Source organism: Mesocricetus auratus, unplaced genomic scaffold (assembly GCF_017639785.1).
Source record: "Mesocricetus auratus isolate SY011 unplaced genomic scaffold, BCM_Maur_2.0 Super-Scaffold_100013, whole genome shotgun sequence".
NCBI classification, from domain to species: domain Eukaryota; kingdom Metazoa; phylum Chordata; class Mammalia; order Rodentia; family Cricetidae; genus Mesocricetus; species Mesocricetus auratus.
In genome coordinates this window covers 56961035-56978653 of record NW_024429196.1, presented here as the reverse complement: position 1 = coordinate 56978653, position 17619 = coordinate 56961035, and the positions used below count along the sequence as shown (strand labels likewise).

At 43.9% G+C, this 17619-nt stretch overlaps 1 protein-coding gene across 2 annotated transcripts in view; it reads left to right on the top strand.

The window, feature by feature from the left end:
* Window positions 1-16789, top strand: part of Lyrm4 (LYR motif containing 4) — a 94685-nt gene extending 77896 nt beyond the window's left edge. For both annotated transcript variants that reach the window (XM_021224986.2, XM_005066389.4), the window contains one exon: window positions 16340-16789. Coding sequence is in view for 1 of the 2 variants with exons in the window: in XM_005066389.4 (XP_005066446.1) it covers window positions 16340-16408 (69 nt within the window). In the remaining variant the exon portion in view is untranslated. The remainder of the gene's footprint in view (window positions 1-16339) is intronic.
* The last annotated feature ends 830 nt before the right edge of the window (window positions 16790-17619 follow it).

Below are 17619 nucleotides of genomic sequence, written 5' to 3'. Positions count from 1 at the left end.
TCTGCAACATTCCAGCACTCCATAATCAGAGTATTTTGATCAGTCAGCCTTGTAGAATCTCTAACCTAGGTGTGGCAGGCAGGAGTGTAACTCAAGGTTAAAATACTGCCTAGAATGCTGGAGGCCCTAGACTTTATTCACAATTACACACAATGTCGTTAGTTAACACCACATAGTATAACCACATAAAGCTACTGATTTTACCTGGCCACATAAAACTGTCACAGGATTCATATGCAGAGGTTAAAATGGCTTTTGATGATGGGATTGTGGCTTTGTTTAATTTTCTTTTGCATAGACTTTTAAATTCACATCATTCACCAAATTAACTGACATTTTCTATGTAGATTAAGGATTCAAAATTGCTTTCTCTGGTGCCTCTGAGTCTGTGGCTAGAAAAAGCCTCCTGGGTAGCACAGAGAACAAGGATGGGGTGCCACTACCATAGTGATACGGTTTTGAGTTCCAGGGTACCTTTCTGAGCCAAGGTAGATATGTCCCACAGACTTAGGATGCCAGCAAAAGTCACCCTGAGACAACAGCATCACACAGACACTCAGGACCAAGCAGGGCAGAAGGTAAACTCTATTAGGGAAAATTTTGTAAAAAAAGGTCTAAGATTTTTTTGCAATTATTTTTATTTTATTGTATAGGTATGAGTGTTTTGCCTGTATGTATGTTTGTGTACCATGTACATGCCTGACACCCATGGGGACCAGAAGAAGGTATTGGATCTCCTGGAAATGAAGTGGGTTCCTGGAATCAAATCAGGGTCCTTTTAAAAAGCAGCCAGTGCTCTTAACTGCCAAGCCATTTCTCCAACCTCAGGCATAGGATTTATAAAGATTCAACATAAGAAGAAAGCAAAGTTCTTGGCATCAGTGACAGGGGGTCCAAGCAGCTGAACACTGAGGGACCTTGAGTAAAAACTTGATATGAGAATTAAGATTACAGTGGGGTTGCGGCTAAGGTAATCCCATTAGTTAGCCTATTTGAAGGTCCCACCGGTGTTCTTCTGGTATAAAGAAGAAAATCATACTTCGTCCATGTCCTGCCTACCCAGTTAGGGGTGTTTGAAGTACACCTTCACTCATCTCTGAAGCCTCTTTGAGCTGCTGATCTTAACTGCTAGTCATTGAGCTGCTAGTTGCAGACCTTGCATATGTCTTGCAGGCTATGTTCTCTTTGTTCTCACATTTGTATGGCTGGTTTGTGGTTCATCTTGGTGGAGAACTGGTTTAACACAGCTGTCCACATGTAACTACAACTGTTCCTACCTCCCTCATATTTAACTCTTGGTCCTTAGAGCTGTTTGTGTTCTCTCCTGAAATGAATAGAGGCTTTTAGAAACTGTATTTCCTCTAGATATCCCCTATGTGGAAGGATTTGGCAATAGGGTGGGAGGCTGGGGGGGAAGGGGAGTGCGGGAGGAGAGGAGGGAGAGGGAACTGGGATTGACATGTAAAACAAGCTATTTAAAATTAAAAGAGAAAATGATAAAAGAAAAAAAAAGAAACTGTATTTCCTTTCAATGTAGCCTCTTTTAATTAGTTGCTTTGTCAGCAATAATATGCAAAAGAGCAACAGTGTCTAGCATATGTTCCACAAAGGGTATCATGGATCCTAGCCAGCCAGCCCACAAACATTGCTCTTACTTCTCAGGTCCACTTAACTAGCTTAGGACCAGCTGCAAGCTTCTTTGTTTTTCATGCCCAGTGTTCCTGCCCTTCAAGTTTTAACTTGAACTTTTTTTTAACCCTAATGTGTAGCCTCACTGTACTATGGGGGCTCATTCCCAGGTTGGTTTTCATTTCATCCACCAAAGGTAGTGCCCCCTTGTGCATGTCTCGGGAGTGGTGGCTCACACTGTGGGTGAGTAAGTATGAAGTGGGTGGAAGGGGGATGCTCAGATGCTGAGGTTGACACTTCTGCTAGGGGCCCTAGGAGGCTTTCAGGTACTGATGTGTCTCTTACTTGGTGTCTTATTCAGTGTTCTATTGCTGTGAAGAGACACCATGACCTCAGCAACTCTTAATAAGAAGAGCATTTAAATGGGGCTTGACTAAGTTTCAGAGGATTCGTCCATTATTGGCATGGTGGGAAACATGGCAGCACGCAGGCATGGAGGAGTGAGAGTTCTACATTTGGGTCTACAGGCAGCAGGAGAGAGACACTGGGCCTGGCTTGATCTTTTGAAACCCCAAAGCCCACTCCCAGTGACACACTTCCTCCAACAAGGCCACACCTTTTAATCCCTGTCAAGTAGCATCACTCCCTAAAGGCCAAACATTCAAATATATGAGCCTGTGGGGACCACTCCCATTCAAACTACACTTGGTGTCTAATTGGAAGGAGTACTCAGGAACAGCTAGCTTTGGGGACCTTAGTAAGGGTGTTATTTACTCCAAAGTCCACAGTAAATTTCCCATATACTAAGTTAGCTCCAGGAACTAGGACTCGGCTTGGGAGAAGAGCTGAGGAGTGCCAGAGATCCACCACCAGTAGGCTGACCCATATTAATCAAAAGCCCTGGGCTCATTAGATACTGGCATTTCAAGCTCTGCTTTTGCCTTCTCTCCCTGCCCCATCCAGAATAACTTCCCACAGCAAACTTTGGGCCACATGATTCTTACTTCCCTTGAAAAGAAGGCTATCTGAGCATTGTGACCAACAGCCTGTCTTTACAAACTAGACCTTTTCACAATAGTAGCCTAGAGTCTTCCTGAGCCCCTTCCCCATGGGTGACATACAGGACATCGTACTGCTAGAAAATAGAGTAAGGGGGCACTGACAGAGAGAACCATAAATGTAGGGTATCAAAGAGGAGGGAGACAGAAGGTTCCTGAATATGTGGGCCAGGCATCTGGCAGCGGGCATAAGAAGCAGCTATTTACTTAGGGATGGTGCTGTTTGATATTTTCTGTACAAGTCTGGTACAGATACCCTTGCCCTAGCTCCTGACCAAGGGTCTTCTTTCCCCAGACATTTCAGGAAAGGCAAGAATCTTACACATGAACTCAAATGTCTCCTTGACCCTGTGACCTGGGGGAGCATTCAGGAAGCAACACTGTAGGGATGGATGCCTGTGTTAACAGAGCTTGTCTCTGCCTGTTCTGCCCCTTGCCTGTGTTACTGCTGATGCTCTGGTTCCCTGTACTTCCCTGGCCAGTTGCTGTGCTTCATTGAGATCCCATGTAGGAGCAGGGGCCCCTCTGAAGCCCTGCCAGCAGGCAGTCTGGATTGTACTGATATTTTTCTCCCAGTGACTGTCATAGTGTGTTCTACAGCCTGACTGCTAGAGGGGGAGATATTTGGGATCCCAGTTAGTCAAAAGTGACCCTGAATTGTAATATCATTCTTGCCAGTGCTAAAGCCATGGAAAGTGAGTACTGCTGACCACATGCCTTAAAGTCCTTGGATGTCGCTAACTCCCTGTGAACCCCGAGGACAAGAGAACCTGTTCTAGATGGCCATCTGGAGAACAGCTGTAGAAAACTGCCCATTGAGACTTCCTGTTCATTTATTTCTGTTGTTTCCTAGTCTTTCTAGCTTGTGCCTCATTGACATCAGCTTATGAGGGCACAGAAAGGGTAGCTGCTGCCAGCTATAGCATCCTGTTAGGAGCAGTTTGAGAGAGAATGCACCAGAGAAACTTCCAGAAAGCACTGGGTGTACAAAATGATTGAGCACAACCAGAAAAGAAGACACTCATTGTGAATAATAGGCAACTTTTTCATCAAACTTCCCCAGGCAGCTTTTGGAAGGGGCCAGGAAATGAGTGCATTTCATGGGCATGAAGAATTGAAAATAAGACTCCTACCCGGAGTCCTCCAGCATGACTCTTCTGTGAGGCTTTAACCTTGACTTGGGTTCTTCTGTGTTCAGAACTAAGGAAACCATGACTTTCAGTAGTAACCTCTCAATTCTGAAAACCCACAAAATCCAAAACTTAGAGGATCACATAAAGCAATGCAGACAACAGAACTGTCCAGTGTCCAGCCAGGGAAGGTCCTGGGCAGTTGTCAACTGGAAAAGATAACAGACTGAAAGCAGCTGAAGCAGAAGCAGGACAGAGCATCTGCAGTGGTATGAGCTAAGCAGGACTGGCCTTTGTCCTGAGCAGCTTCTATGAGCCTGCCTCCTCATTTACCCTAATAATGGTGGTTCTGAAGGACTAAATAGTAAGAGGCAGCCTGGTGCCCCAGTGTTGGTCAGAGATACTCCCCAGAGCAGGAAACCTGACATACATATAGTCAGGAGTTTACTCATTCTGGCCTATAACCTAGGAGGGGTGGTAGGCATTTGCACAGCCTTGCTACTAACTATGTATCAGGGCAGGGCCTGTTGCTGAGGTGCTGGTGACCTGAAGTGGTAAGTTCAGTGACTGATGTGTACCAAGCTTGGGTCTCACCCTTAGTGCAGGGGCATGACCTCCAATGGAACATTGTCTCAGGCAGCTTTCCCAGACTCTGTTGTCACCATACCTGACAAAGTACCAAGCTTTACTGTGACGTGATGTTTGGGTCTCAGGTTTTGCTCAGTTCCAAGAAGAGCAGGGTGTCTGAGCTGGGTCTGCTGATCAGATGCTTTCGTTTCACTGAGCCCATTATGTAATGCTCCACAAGGCTCCTAGGGACTCCAGCTGGGCATGTTTGTGTCCACTGTTCTTGCCTTACCAGTGCTACCCCACACCCCAGTGGATGTGGGAGAATATGCTAGAAGAACAGATGCCTGCTTCCTGTTTTTTTGACCATCCCCACCTAGACCATCAGTTAGAAGCTGAGAGAGCAGTGCACAGGCTCTAGTGTCTATATTACAGAGCACTATAAACAGCACAGTGTCTTCTCCACCTCATTGCTGTATGTGGCCTTGTTTTCCTGAAGGACTTGGTGGGGAAGTGTTTTTTGTTTTAAAGAGTATGCATTCCGTAATAAAAGAGCAAGTGCTTGGCCTGAATCTCCGTAGATTACACGCCCTGTCATTTATCGCTCAAGGATGTCCATCAGATGAAAAGAACAGAGGATGACCTGGTCTTCCCCTCATCCCATGACTTCCCTAATAAGCAACTGCCTGGAGAAGTGACTGCATGGAGAAGCTAACCCCCAGGTTAGGGGTATGGGCCTTGTTAGGAGCCTCTGCACCCACACTTGCATCCTTTCAAAACAGACTCATCCCTGTAGCAAGAACCAAAAGCTTGTTGAAAGGGGAAGCCTCTGGCAGCCCCTTAAGAGTCCACAGTTCTTTGAGGTCCCTTCAAATAGTTTCATTTGAATGCAAAGAATAGCCCTCACATTGGTGGGCTTACTTCTGTATGTAACTGAACATCAGACATGCAGGCAAACAATAAGATGGCCCAGAAAGCTGGTGACAGCAGGTAAGAGTTGTAACCATATCATTCCTTGTCCAAACTGGGACACTTGAGAGAAAAATCACTATGTATCACCATTCTGCAGGGACAGCCAGTGTAAGCAGGATGCATGTATATGCTACTGAGAGCACACACTCTTGAATCTGCTTTCTCTGTCCCTAAGAGCAAGGATAACAACATTAATTACAAACTGTGATATGGGATGTAAAAAGAAGGGTATATTTGTTCTTTATTCTTTTTTTCATTGCTTATAATTGTACCTGAAAATTGCCAAGCAGTGAGCTCTACTAGTGAACTCCACACCCAACCCTGTTCTATACTCTTGTCAGGAACAGTTACACAGAGGAACAAGTTTTGTTTCACCACCTCTGTCCTCATTAAGAATACCCTCAGTGTCTCTAACTCATGGCTTAGAGACACAATGGACAGCTACAACAAGGATGCAGTGGTGTCACAGAGAATAGCTAAGTGGACTGCACAGTTGGAAAAGCTGTCTGGCTTTGGCACAAGCCAGAGGTTCTGATGCTGTGCTTGCCCTCTACGGTGCAGGACAGTGAGAGTAGACAGCTATTACTTGCCCTCTGAGAAAAGACCACAAGTTGGAATTGCATAGGAGGTTCATTAATTTTAGCCGAAAGGTGTTTTGTTGTATTTATGGGCTTTCAAATCCCCTGTTAAGTGTAGCCATGTTGAGAAAGTGAGAGATCTTTAAAATGTGCTTCTGAAACTGAGTGTATGGAAGCACAGGATAAATTCAATGTGTCTTCCTAGAAATTCATGGTCACCTTGGGAAAAACATTTTTAAATTGAAATAACAAATATATTTATAGCAATATATGCCGTGTATTTAAGGATCTACAGGGCTTTTCAGAGAAATGTTCTCAGTAACTCCTTCAAGTCTAGTCTCAAATCCCCAAGAAGAGGATTGTGTATCAGCTAATTCATAACAGGGTCCAGTGTGAAAGGCTTTGCTCTGTGAAACTTCCAACTCTGATGTGTACCATGCTATTTTGGTTGTATTCCAAAAATGATTTCAGGTTTTTATTTTCAAATTGTTTGACATCATTGTCTTTGGTGTTTGTTTGGTGCTTTTTGTTGTTGTTGTTTCTGAATCAGGTGTTGCTGTATAGCCCAGGCTGGCTTCACATTCACATACATCCTACCTTGACCTGATGCTGGAATTGTGAGCATGTACTGTATATGTAGTCTCAGTCTCTTTCTTATTAGTCAGATAAATTATGCCTTCCATGAGCATGGCTTGTGTCACATTTCATTAAAATCTGTTTTAAATGCTGAATGCAGTTGCTCACACTTATAATCCAAGCATTCAGGCTGAAGCAGGATTCCCAGCAGTCAGACCATCCAGGTCCTACAACATAACAAGTTGTAGTTTAGTCTGGGCCTGTAATGAGAAACATTGCCAGAGAGGACTCATTCTAAATTTCTAAGTTTAGACAAGAAGATAATTTTGTTATTTTGGCTTTCTAAGACAATCTCAATATATATGGTGCTGACCACCCTGAAAATGCTGTGTATCCCAGCCTGGCAAATGGCTGGCAAATGGGTGGGAGTTCTCCTTCGTCTTCCTTCTGGGTGTCAAAATTACAGGTATGCATCACAACACCAAGCCTAGCTTCCTCCTAAAGACCACTCATATTTCTTCTGGCTTTTTTAATATTACGAGAGAGAGAGAGAGAGAGAGAGAGAGAGAGAGAGAGAGAGGGAGGGAGGGAGGGAGGGAGGGAGGGAGGGAGGGAGGGAGGGAGGGAGGGAGAGAGAGAGGGAGAGAGGGAGAGAGGGAGGGAGGGAGAGAGGGAGGAGAGAGGAGACTGAGAGACTGAGACTCATGCTACAGGCATGCATTTACAGATAGAGGACAACATGCAAGATCTGTTCTTCCTTCCACCCTGTAAGTCCAGAGGAGTGAACTCAGGTTGCCAGGTTTGGAGCTGCCTTTACACACAGAGCCATCTCATCAATGCCATTCATTTCTTACTAACGTTATATCTTGTTGTGGTTTTGGTTACTGTGACATTTGGTACAGTGCTAGCTTTTATCATAGGACCACTGTAGATCACTGCAATACTGGCTTCAGTATGTGAAATGGAAGGACGTACTCATCAAGAGCAAGGACATGCCTTTCAAAAATGAAAATTAAAGCAAAACAAGCTATAGTCTCTTAAACAAAATAGTTAGAACAGCTCCTGTCACATAGAAAGTGCCCATTAGATGCCACTGTCACTTTCTTCATGATGGATAGTAATGGTATCATTACATGGCCCCAGTTCTGTCAGTACAGACCCATGGGCTCTTACAGGTAGACAGAGTCCTTCAAAACTTCTACAGTTGGGCTCTAGGACACTAAGATGCACATCATGACTGAGATGGGTCATGCACATAGTAGCACTTAAGAAGCACTTGTCATGAGCTTCCCCCAACTGTTGAACCCAGCTATTCTGCCCTTAAGTCTCAGATACATTGGAGGGTGACTGCACATCACCACTGAAGAGTTAGCAGTAAAGACCTCAAAGACTAAGATCTGTTCTGTTTTCTTGCATTCTGCTTCTTCATCTCCAGCAACTTCTTTATCTATGTTTCAGTTCCCCTGCCTACTTACAGTTGAATAATAGTATTTTTCTAATAGACTGCAATGCCAACTCCCAAACTTTATAGAAAAAAAAGTGTGATCCATTTTAATGGCCAATTTATTCACAGTAATTGTCTATCCTGGCTGTGGAAGTCAGTTGTGGATTCTGAGGGGGCTGTAAATTGAGGCTGCTAATTGCACTTCCTTCCTTCCCATAACCTGTAGCCCATTGGTAGTATGCTGTGTCATCAGTACTACAGCCTTAATCCCACTAGCCTCCTGCATGTGCAGGCCTGAAAAATGCAAAAGGACAGCAAGTACATTTGTGGGCTCAGCTCTGTAGTACTCATTGAGATAGCTGTTTGGAATTCCCTACCTGTGTGAATCCACTGTTTCCCTTTCTTCTATAATTGCTCTGGGTTAATCCCGATAACCCTGGATTATGGCATAAAGTACTCTGCTTAGCCAACTTTAAACTGATTCTGCTCAACAGTCAGTGGATGTTTCAGGAAGTGATCATCCTATTGCATTTTTTTTATCAGTTTGCCTTCATTGTGTCTATATTTCTATACTTAAGTAGTCATGGCAGATCTAGATTTCACAGTAGCCAGCATAGAATCTTATGGCCACAGGCTGCAAGACACCACCATTTTTAGTTACCAAATAACCGTTTTGCACTACTAATGATGGGATAGATATGTCCTGAGAAATATGTCCTTAGTCCATTTTTTCAATGTGGGATCATCATAGTACCATGAGCTGTGGGTATGAGAGCAACACAGTTGAGTAATTCCATCCTCTCCTGCCTCCTCCTTCCATTAGTCACTGATACAGACTCATTTGGAATCATTGTGGGCCATGTGAACATCTTATGAGTATTGCCATCTTTGCTATGCTCTCTGAGGAAGAGAGCCCCATCTACAGAGGATACCAGGGAAATTCAAAGGATGGGCAGGCTCTGTGGTGGACATCAAGGGATCCTCTCTTGAAAGAGAATACTAGGCAGAGACTCATAGCCTGATTGCAGTGTGTGAAATATTCACAGACAGAATCAGTGAGCCCCTGTATGCAGACAATATTCTAGACAGACAGATCTCATTCATCTTTGTACTTACCTAACACTATTTACTTTATACACCATACCCCAAGCCGTAAGTTGCACATCTTAATGAATTTATTTAAGAGTTGGGGTGTGGCTCAAAGGTAGAGTTCTTGTCTAATATAACATGCCTATGGCCCTGGGTTCTATCCCAGCACTGAAATTTTAAATGGACTTTAAAAAACCTAACTGATACTTGGGTCAGAGTGAATTCAGCCTTGTCACTGAAACCTTCAGACAGGCCACCAGAGGGAGCATCAGTTGGAAACATAAGCAAACCTATTTTGAAAGCCATTTGGAAGCTCTTTTAGGATCCCTAAGAATGTCATACCTACCCCTAGTAACTCTTCTAGAAACTTACATTAACAAAAAATACCAGACACACACAAAAGACATGTAAGTGTTCATCCTGTTTTTAAACCAGAAGCAATCTACATGTTCATAATGCGAAACAAACACATATGACATATCTTTATAATGACACATCTTTATACCACTATTAGAGATATCCTTTCAGAGGCTCAGCAGTTAAGAATGCTTTCTGCTCTTGCAGAGGACCCAGAACCCACATTGGGAGGCTCACAACCACATGTAACTCCAATTCCAGGGAGATCTGACACCTCTAGCTCTTGTGGGCATCTGCACTCATATACATGTACCCCCCGACACACACACACATACAAACATATATACAAATGTACATAATTAAAAATAAATCTTTAAAAAAAATAAATCTTTTTGAAAAAGATATTAGTTCAGAAAGTGGTGGATGATTATAACATGAAGTTAAGCAGAATGAACTAGTTATAATTCCAAATTTAAATACCTTGTTTTGTGTATGTGCACATATTTTCTTTAGTTTGTTGGTTCTACTTTTATCTTTTTTGAGACAGGGTTTTATGTAACCCAGGCTGGACTTGAAATCAGTATGTACCAAAGATGACATTCAGCATCCTAGCGACTCTTCTAGAAACTTCCTGCCTCTACTTCCCAGGTGCCAGATAACAGGTATGCACCACCACCCCTGATTTATACAGTTCTAGGGATTGAGTACTGGGCTTTGCATGCTGGAAAACCCTATACAAGTGAGCACATTTTTAAACCTATATAAATCAGCAAAACGGGGTTCAGGGGCAAGGGGCTAGGAATGTAGCTCAATTGTAGAGTGCTTAGATATAATGTGTAAGACCCTGAGTCCAAACCCAGGACCCTCTCCCAAAAAATTCCCACCAGAAGGTCAGTAGCTGTGCACCATAATGCAATCCAGTGTTTAGGGAGGAATACTTTCTGTAGTCCCTTCATATTGTTTTTTTTTTAACTTTGAAGCATTGTCATCAGTTAATGGGACCCCCATCATAGGGACACTTTCCCATTATTATAAAGAGGACACCATCTACCTCCTTTTGACAATGATCTTTTTCCCCCAATCAGTCATATGCTAATATTCGCAGTATATATTTAAATCAGTTGTGAGTTGGTTTTAGCAGCATAACACAAAATCAAAATAACAATAGCTTTTACTATTGCTGTGATGAAACACCATGACCAAAGCAACTTGGGAAGAAATGGAATTGTTTGACTTAGACCTTCATATCTTTGTTCATCATCGAAGGGAGTCAGGACAAGAACTCAAATGGGGAGGAACCCGGAAGCAGGAGCTGATGCAGTGGCCCTGGAGGAGTGCTGCTTACTGACTTATCCTGACTCGCACAGCCTGCTTGCTTATAGAACCCAGGACCACCAACCAAGAAATGGCATCACCCACAGTGGGGTGGGCCCTTCTCCATAAATCACTAATTTAAAAAATGCCCTGCAGCTGTATCTTCTTTTGAATTTATTTATTTTACATCCCAGCTGCAATTTCTTCACCTTCCTCTCTTCTCAGTCTCTCCCTCAACCCTTCCTCTTTTCCCACCCCCTAAACCACTTCTCCATTTCTGTTGAGGAAAGGGCAGGTCTCCCAGGGGCATCAACAAAACATGGTATATCAAGCTACAGTAAGACAACTTGTATTATAACAAGCCATGTATTAGGGTTGCGCAAGGCAACCCAGTATGAGGAGTAGGGTTCCCAAAACCAGTAAAAGAGTCCGAGTCGGCCCCTGTTCCTTGCAGCTGAATCTTACAGAGGCCAAGACTACACAGAGAAACCATGTCTTTAAGAAATAATAATAATAATAGTTGGTCTTTTGGTTTTTTTTTTTTTTTTTTTTTGGTTTTTTCGAGACAGGGTTTCTCTGTGGCTTTGGAGGCTGTCCTGGAACTCGCTTGGTAGTCCAGCCTGGTCTCGAACTCACAGAGATCCGCCTGCCTCTGCCTCCCGAGTGCTGGGATTAAAGGCGTGCGCCACCAACGCCCGGCCGGTCTTTTGGTTTTTATCACACTAATAGAAATGGATCTGAAACAGGTTTTTGCCACCACAGGTCTGGGACGGCCCTGTGATGGCAAACACATTTTAATGACACTCACTTTACTCTGAATGACTCAGTAATGAGAATCTATCCTATGTGTCTTAGTTAGGATTTCTATTGCTGTGAAGAGACACCATGACCACAGCAACTTTTATAAGAAAAACATTTAACTGAGGTGGCTCACTTACAGTTTCAGAGGTTCAGTCCATTATCATCATGGCAGGACATGGCAGTGTACAAGCAGGAGTAGCTGAGTCGTACATCTTGCAGGCAACAGGAAATGGACTTGAAACAGTGGGTGATATCCTGAGCATAGGAAACCTCAAAGCCCACCTACACAGTGACAAACTTCCTCTAACAAGGCCATATCCACTCCAGCAAAGCCACACCTCCTAATAGTGCCACTCACTATGAGATTATGAGGTCAGTTACATTCAAACTACCACACCAAGTCTTCATTTTATGGTCTCTTCTCTGTGGCATCGTTCCACCCCTCTGCTTCCAGGCTGAGCCCCTTGCTGACTTTGACAGTTTTCAAGAAGCAAACCCTCTTGTGTCTCTGTATTGCTACCTTACATGTGCCCTTACCCCAGTCCCAGCTTCTCCCGCTAAGCCTGTCATTCTCTGAGGCCTTGTTTTATAGCCACTGACTCTGAAAGGCATGACCTAAGTCCTCTGGATGTCTCACCTGTATTCCTCTAGGTCTGGATTCTGCCTTGGGCCAGATCAAGGGCTTGAACTATGAACTATAGGTCTCCATAGTCCAATGCCTAAACCAGGGGGTGCTCTTGCTTCAGCTTGAATGACAAGTGGGGCCACCCTCTAGGCCTTTCATTCAACAAATTCCTGTTTGCTGCCTGATGAGGATACCCAGCTTTTCCCCTGTAAGCCTTTCCTGTCTCCATCTCTGCTTCAGAGCCCTTATTCTCAGATCCTTCATGCTCGGTACTTGGTGATCTGCTAGGCACTGTCATCTGCCGAGACCGAAGGACTCACTGGTGTGATATACAGCTCATCAGGCTGCCTTTGAGTCCCCAACCAGGAGTGGGGAGTGATGGGGGGAAGACAGCATAGACTCAAGTGCATCACCAAATACAGGCTCTGGGCACAGACTGCATGTGGTCTGCAGGCTACTAAAGAAAAAGAGCTCACCCACCACCTGACCTGATGACCTGTGGGCAGTAAATGATTACTGCCACCTGCTGCAGGAAATCAGCCCCATCTCCAGGTGCCTTGGAACATCTGTTCTTCCTCATGTCTCTGAGGTCTGTTCCCTGACCAGATTCTTACCAGTTGCTCAGAAAGTGCACAGCACACAGGTTCCTTGCTGACTGGGAGACCTCAAACTACAGAAAAACAACCCTGGATTCAGAGTCTCAAAACCACATAAGTACCCCACTAGCTCAGTGACCTCACACCACAGAGGTACCTTGCTGGCTGGGGGACCTCACACTAAGGAAAAACACCCCTGCATCTAGAATCTTAAAACCACACAGGTAGCTCAGAAATATTACACTACAGAGGTACACTGGCTTAGAGCCCTCATACTATACAGAGGTGTCCCATTAACTCAGTGACATCGTACCATAGGTACACTGACAGGCTCAGAGACCTCACACTACAGAGGTTGAGACCAGAGGGAGGACAAGGAAAATGTTACCCTGCAAGTAGGACTATGGCCTAGTGCCCCAGCTCTCACCCAAACCAGGGCCATTTTGAGATTACAGGGCTTTACAAGAGGCATCCACAACAGATCTAAAGATAACAGACAAAACTTTCACAGCAGAAGCTGAGCAATAAAGGGTACCTAGCAGATCAAGCTGTCTGCCATCTGAATTTCTTCTTAGTGTCAGGTTCTGCTCCTTACAAGGACAATGGCTTATGTGTGTCTCACGGCAGCCTGGTCTACTGCAGAACAGCTGTTACAGAGTTCGTTTGTTTGTTTGTTTGTTTTGTTGTTTTTTCAAGACAGGGTCTCACTGTGTAGACATGGCTGTTCTGGAACTCACTCTGTAGACCAGACTGGCCTTGAACTCACAGAGACCTGCCTGACTCTGCCTATCAAGTGCTGAGATAAAAGGAGTGCATCACCACACCTGGCTGTTACAGAGTTCTTATACAAGTGCTTCCTCCAGGAGCCTTGAGTAATCTCTGTCAATCACTTATAGGACATTTATCTGTCAACACTGCCAAGAACGGCACCTATTATCCTGGGTGTAGTGGCACACACCTTTAATCCCAGCACTCAGGCAAGTGTATACCTCTGTGAGTTCCAGGACAGCCTGATTCACATAGTAAGTTCCAGGACAGCCAATGCTATGTAGAGAGACCCTGTCTCACAAAATCAAAAAGAAAAGAAAGGTTTCTGTTAATGCTCCAAAATCAGCTAAATATAAAACAAGCTCCTACCCAACTGACCTACTTGAGCTGTTCTGTAAACATTTCAAAAAATAGTAATTTGGTTACTTTGAAAAATTATTTGGGGGCCGGGCGTTGGTGGAGCACGCCTTTAATCCCAGCACTTGGGAGGCAGAGGCAGGCGGATCTCTGTGAGTTCGAGGCCAGCCTGGTCTACAAGAGCTAGTTCCAGGACAGCCTCCAAAGCCATAGAGAAACCCTGTCTCGAAAAACCAAAAAAAAAAAAAAAATTATTTGGATTTTCCCTTTTCTGAAAACTATTTGTTAGTGAGCCTATAGGTCTGTTTCATAAGAGAATGACCCACAATAATCATGCTTTTGATTTTGAAGGAGTAAGTTTATTTTTTTCTTTTTTTAGGAGTAAGTTTATTAAGTATATAGCAATAAGGAATGAAAAAATAAAACAGAAAAAATACAGTGGATATCAGATTAGATACAATATCCAGCAGAAACTGACCGTAGAAGTTCCTACAACCAAAACAGTCAGAGTGTGTGTGTAGGAGAAGAAGGTCCAGCAGAATGTTCTGGTGAGACTTGTAATTAGCCATCCGCCACAGGCATTTTTATGTTTGTGTCAAAGAATAAACAGTAGCAGAGTCTTACTTTTGGAAGATGCCTGGAGATGATATATCTCCCAGCTGTGTTCAAGGCCGTGCAGTTTTTATTCTAACAAGCTGTTTTCCTGTTCTCATGGAATCTTCACTCTTGGGCTAGTTTCTATTTTCCTTTATATTTCTCACCGGCCTGGGTAGGCAAGGGGTCTTTGAGGACACGCTACCATAAACATGCTTGGATCTGTAATGGGATGGGGGCAACCCAGCCTCCAGAACCAACTTCTCAATGAGGTAAACAGCACCAAACAACTCACAAATTAATTATTATGTACTTTTTTACAGTTTACTAATATATATTACAAATTTTGAGAGTTGAGAAAAGTACTGGTTTTTCTCTTAAGACATGGTTCAGGAATCCAGCAGCTATTTCAGGTTGTCAAGGTTTTGGCTCCACTTACCAGGATTATGATATGATTCCTCAGAAATCGAGAAAAATAAATGGATAAGTGAGAGAGAGAAAAAGAATCCTAACCAGCTAATCCCAGACCTGAAGAAGGTCCCTGCCATGCTCATCCAAGGGTTCACAGCCCTGCTTCTGGGACATGCACTTCCTCAGGTCCCATGTGCCAGACATTCTCTGTGTTGGTGAGAAGACAATACCACAGACACAGAAGCAAGCTCACCACTGTGATTTCATTCAGAATTATTCTAAAGCACTCATGACTAGATAATGCACCCATTAAGTTGCCTATGTGGGTCTCTGCTCAAGTCCAAGGATAAAACAAATGCATGGGAAAATGGAGAATTCGAGTCCCTCTGCAACTGCCACCTTTGGTAGGAGCAAACCACATTGACCATGTTCCTTGCTGAGGACATACTCTCTTCTCTGTAAAGCAGGGAAAGAACCTTTGTGGTAGTGTACACCTTTAATCCCAGGGACCAGAGGGAGGCAGAGCTGAGTTTGAGAACAGCTGGGGCTTTACAAGAAACCCTGTCTCATGGGGGGTGGGGGAGGCTTGAGAGAGTCTGGATTCTGACACATGACCACTCTGGGTAGCAGCCCTGACCTTTGGGAGTGTGCTCTCATTTGTCTTTTAAAGAGCAATTTCTCGCCCCAGATGGTCCATGGAGAGTGTCCCAGTGCTAAGATCCAGACAGACGTCCTAATGCTCAGCTTTCTTCCCCAGTTCTGTTTGTTCCTTAAAGTATTGCCCAGGAAGTGCCTTTAGTGGGAAACCATGACAACAACTCTTTGTTTTAGAAAAGGGACAGTCCTATGTTGCTACTCTAGCATCTGAGGTAGCGGGGGCATTGGGATACCAACAGAGACACTTAATTAAAAAGAACACAAGAGAAGAAAAGAGACAGGAAAGACAGAGCAGAAGCAGTGAACACAGACAGCCAACCCCAGCATAGACACATCACAAGGGGCTTGCTCCCTGTAAAGGAAGGAATTCCTGTAGGTTAAGAGGTCTACATATGAATGATTCTGCCTGTAGCTGGGAGCTAGGGAGCCTGGTCAATAGCCTTGCCAGCTCCAAATACCAAGACTAGCCATGGCAACATTGGAGAGAATTGTGGGGATCTCACTAACCTCCCATAACAAGGAGACTGGGGAGTGGTTATTAAGTGAACTACTAAGGGCACATGGCGATGAACTTTGTCCTGTATCAGTTTTCAGAGACATCATCCAGCTATGACAAGCACCTGCACGTAGTTTTTAGAAATGAAACCAGGCTGCTGGTGGCACAAATCTATAATTCCAGCACCTAGGAGGCTAAGCCAGAAGGATGGCCAAATCAAGGCTAGCCTGCATTACATCGCAAGACTCTGTCCCAAACCAAATTAGCTGACAGAGTCCAACAGTTCTTAACCTGTGTCTTTTCTTTGCCTTTGCCTTCAGGTTCATATTGGCCAACTGTATTCGACTGACAAGCTCATCATTGAGAATCAAGAGAAGCCCAGGACATAGGAGCTCAGTACTAGGAAACAGCCTCCAGCAACAGAACTGACCACCTTCAGCATCCATTCTCTATGGTGTGGAACCTCCCAGTGGTGACTGAACAGAGCCTCTTGCTCTTCCTGCCTTGTAGGAGCTGATAAACTGGGTCACATTTGCATTCTTTCACAGCCATAATGTGAAGAAATGACTGTGCATCCTCAATCCAAGTTTTAGAATGAAGAGCTGGAGGTCACTCAGAATAATGCCATGTGTTATTGTGTCTCCTCTCCATCCCACCCATCTTACAGATCACCCATGTATAGAGCTTTTGCAGAAGTTGTGTCTTAATCCTTAAAAATAAACAGAATTATCTCCCTATCCTTTTGTACCAAATAAACCTATTACATTGAACGTGCATTTATTTCCTGACAAGACAGGAACTGTAGAAGTGGAAACACAAAAGGAAGATTCCACCATAGACTGAAGATTGCCTTTGTGAAGGCTAAGTAGACTCTGGATTCATGTCAGAGTTGGGACGGGCGTGTAAGTAGAGCAGGTACTACAGTAGCTAGACAGTGTATCACTAAATCTTGTAGCATCCATGTGAATTGAACACAAGCAGTCTGTCACCCTACCTTAAGTCATGGAAGTGGGGTTAGGCATGTGAATCCATCTACAGTAAAGTGCTGGGCACACCAGCATGGTAACACTGGAGCTGAAGGAACAGACAGGCAAATCCTCAGAGCTCACTGGCCAGCTAGTCTAGCCAAATTGATCGGCTTCAGATTCAGTAAGAGACCCTACGTCAAGCATTAAGGTGAAGAGTAATTGAGGAAGACACCCAGAGACATCGACCCCTGGCCTCCATATGTATTCACACATACATATGTACCCACATGAACATAGATACATGCATGCACCACACATACATAAAGTCATGAGTGAGCCAGGTGTTGGCTACCTAAAAATTCTAAGTGAGCACAGACTGCATAGATCCTGTCACAAGTGTTCACCCTGGTGTCTGCAGTATAAATTGTGTCATGGTGATGTGCACAGAAATTTCACTTTAATTATTTTTAAACTAATGTGCAAAGTAAAGGTTTTAGTGTTCTATTGCTGTGAAGAGACACCATCATCACAACAACTTTTTTTTAGTTTTTTTGTTTTGTTTTGTTTTCCAAAGACAGTTTTTCTTTGTGTAGCCCTGGCTGTCCTGAAATTCATTCTGTAAATCAGGCTGG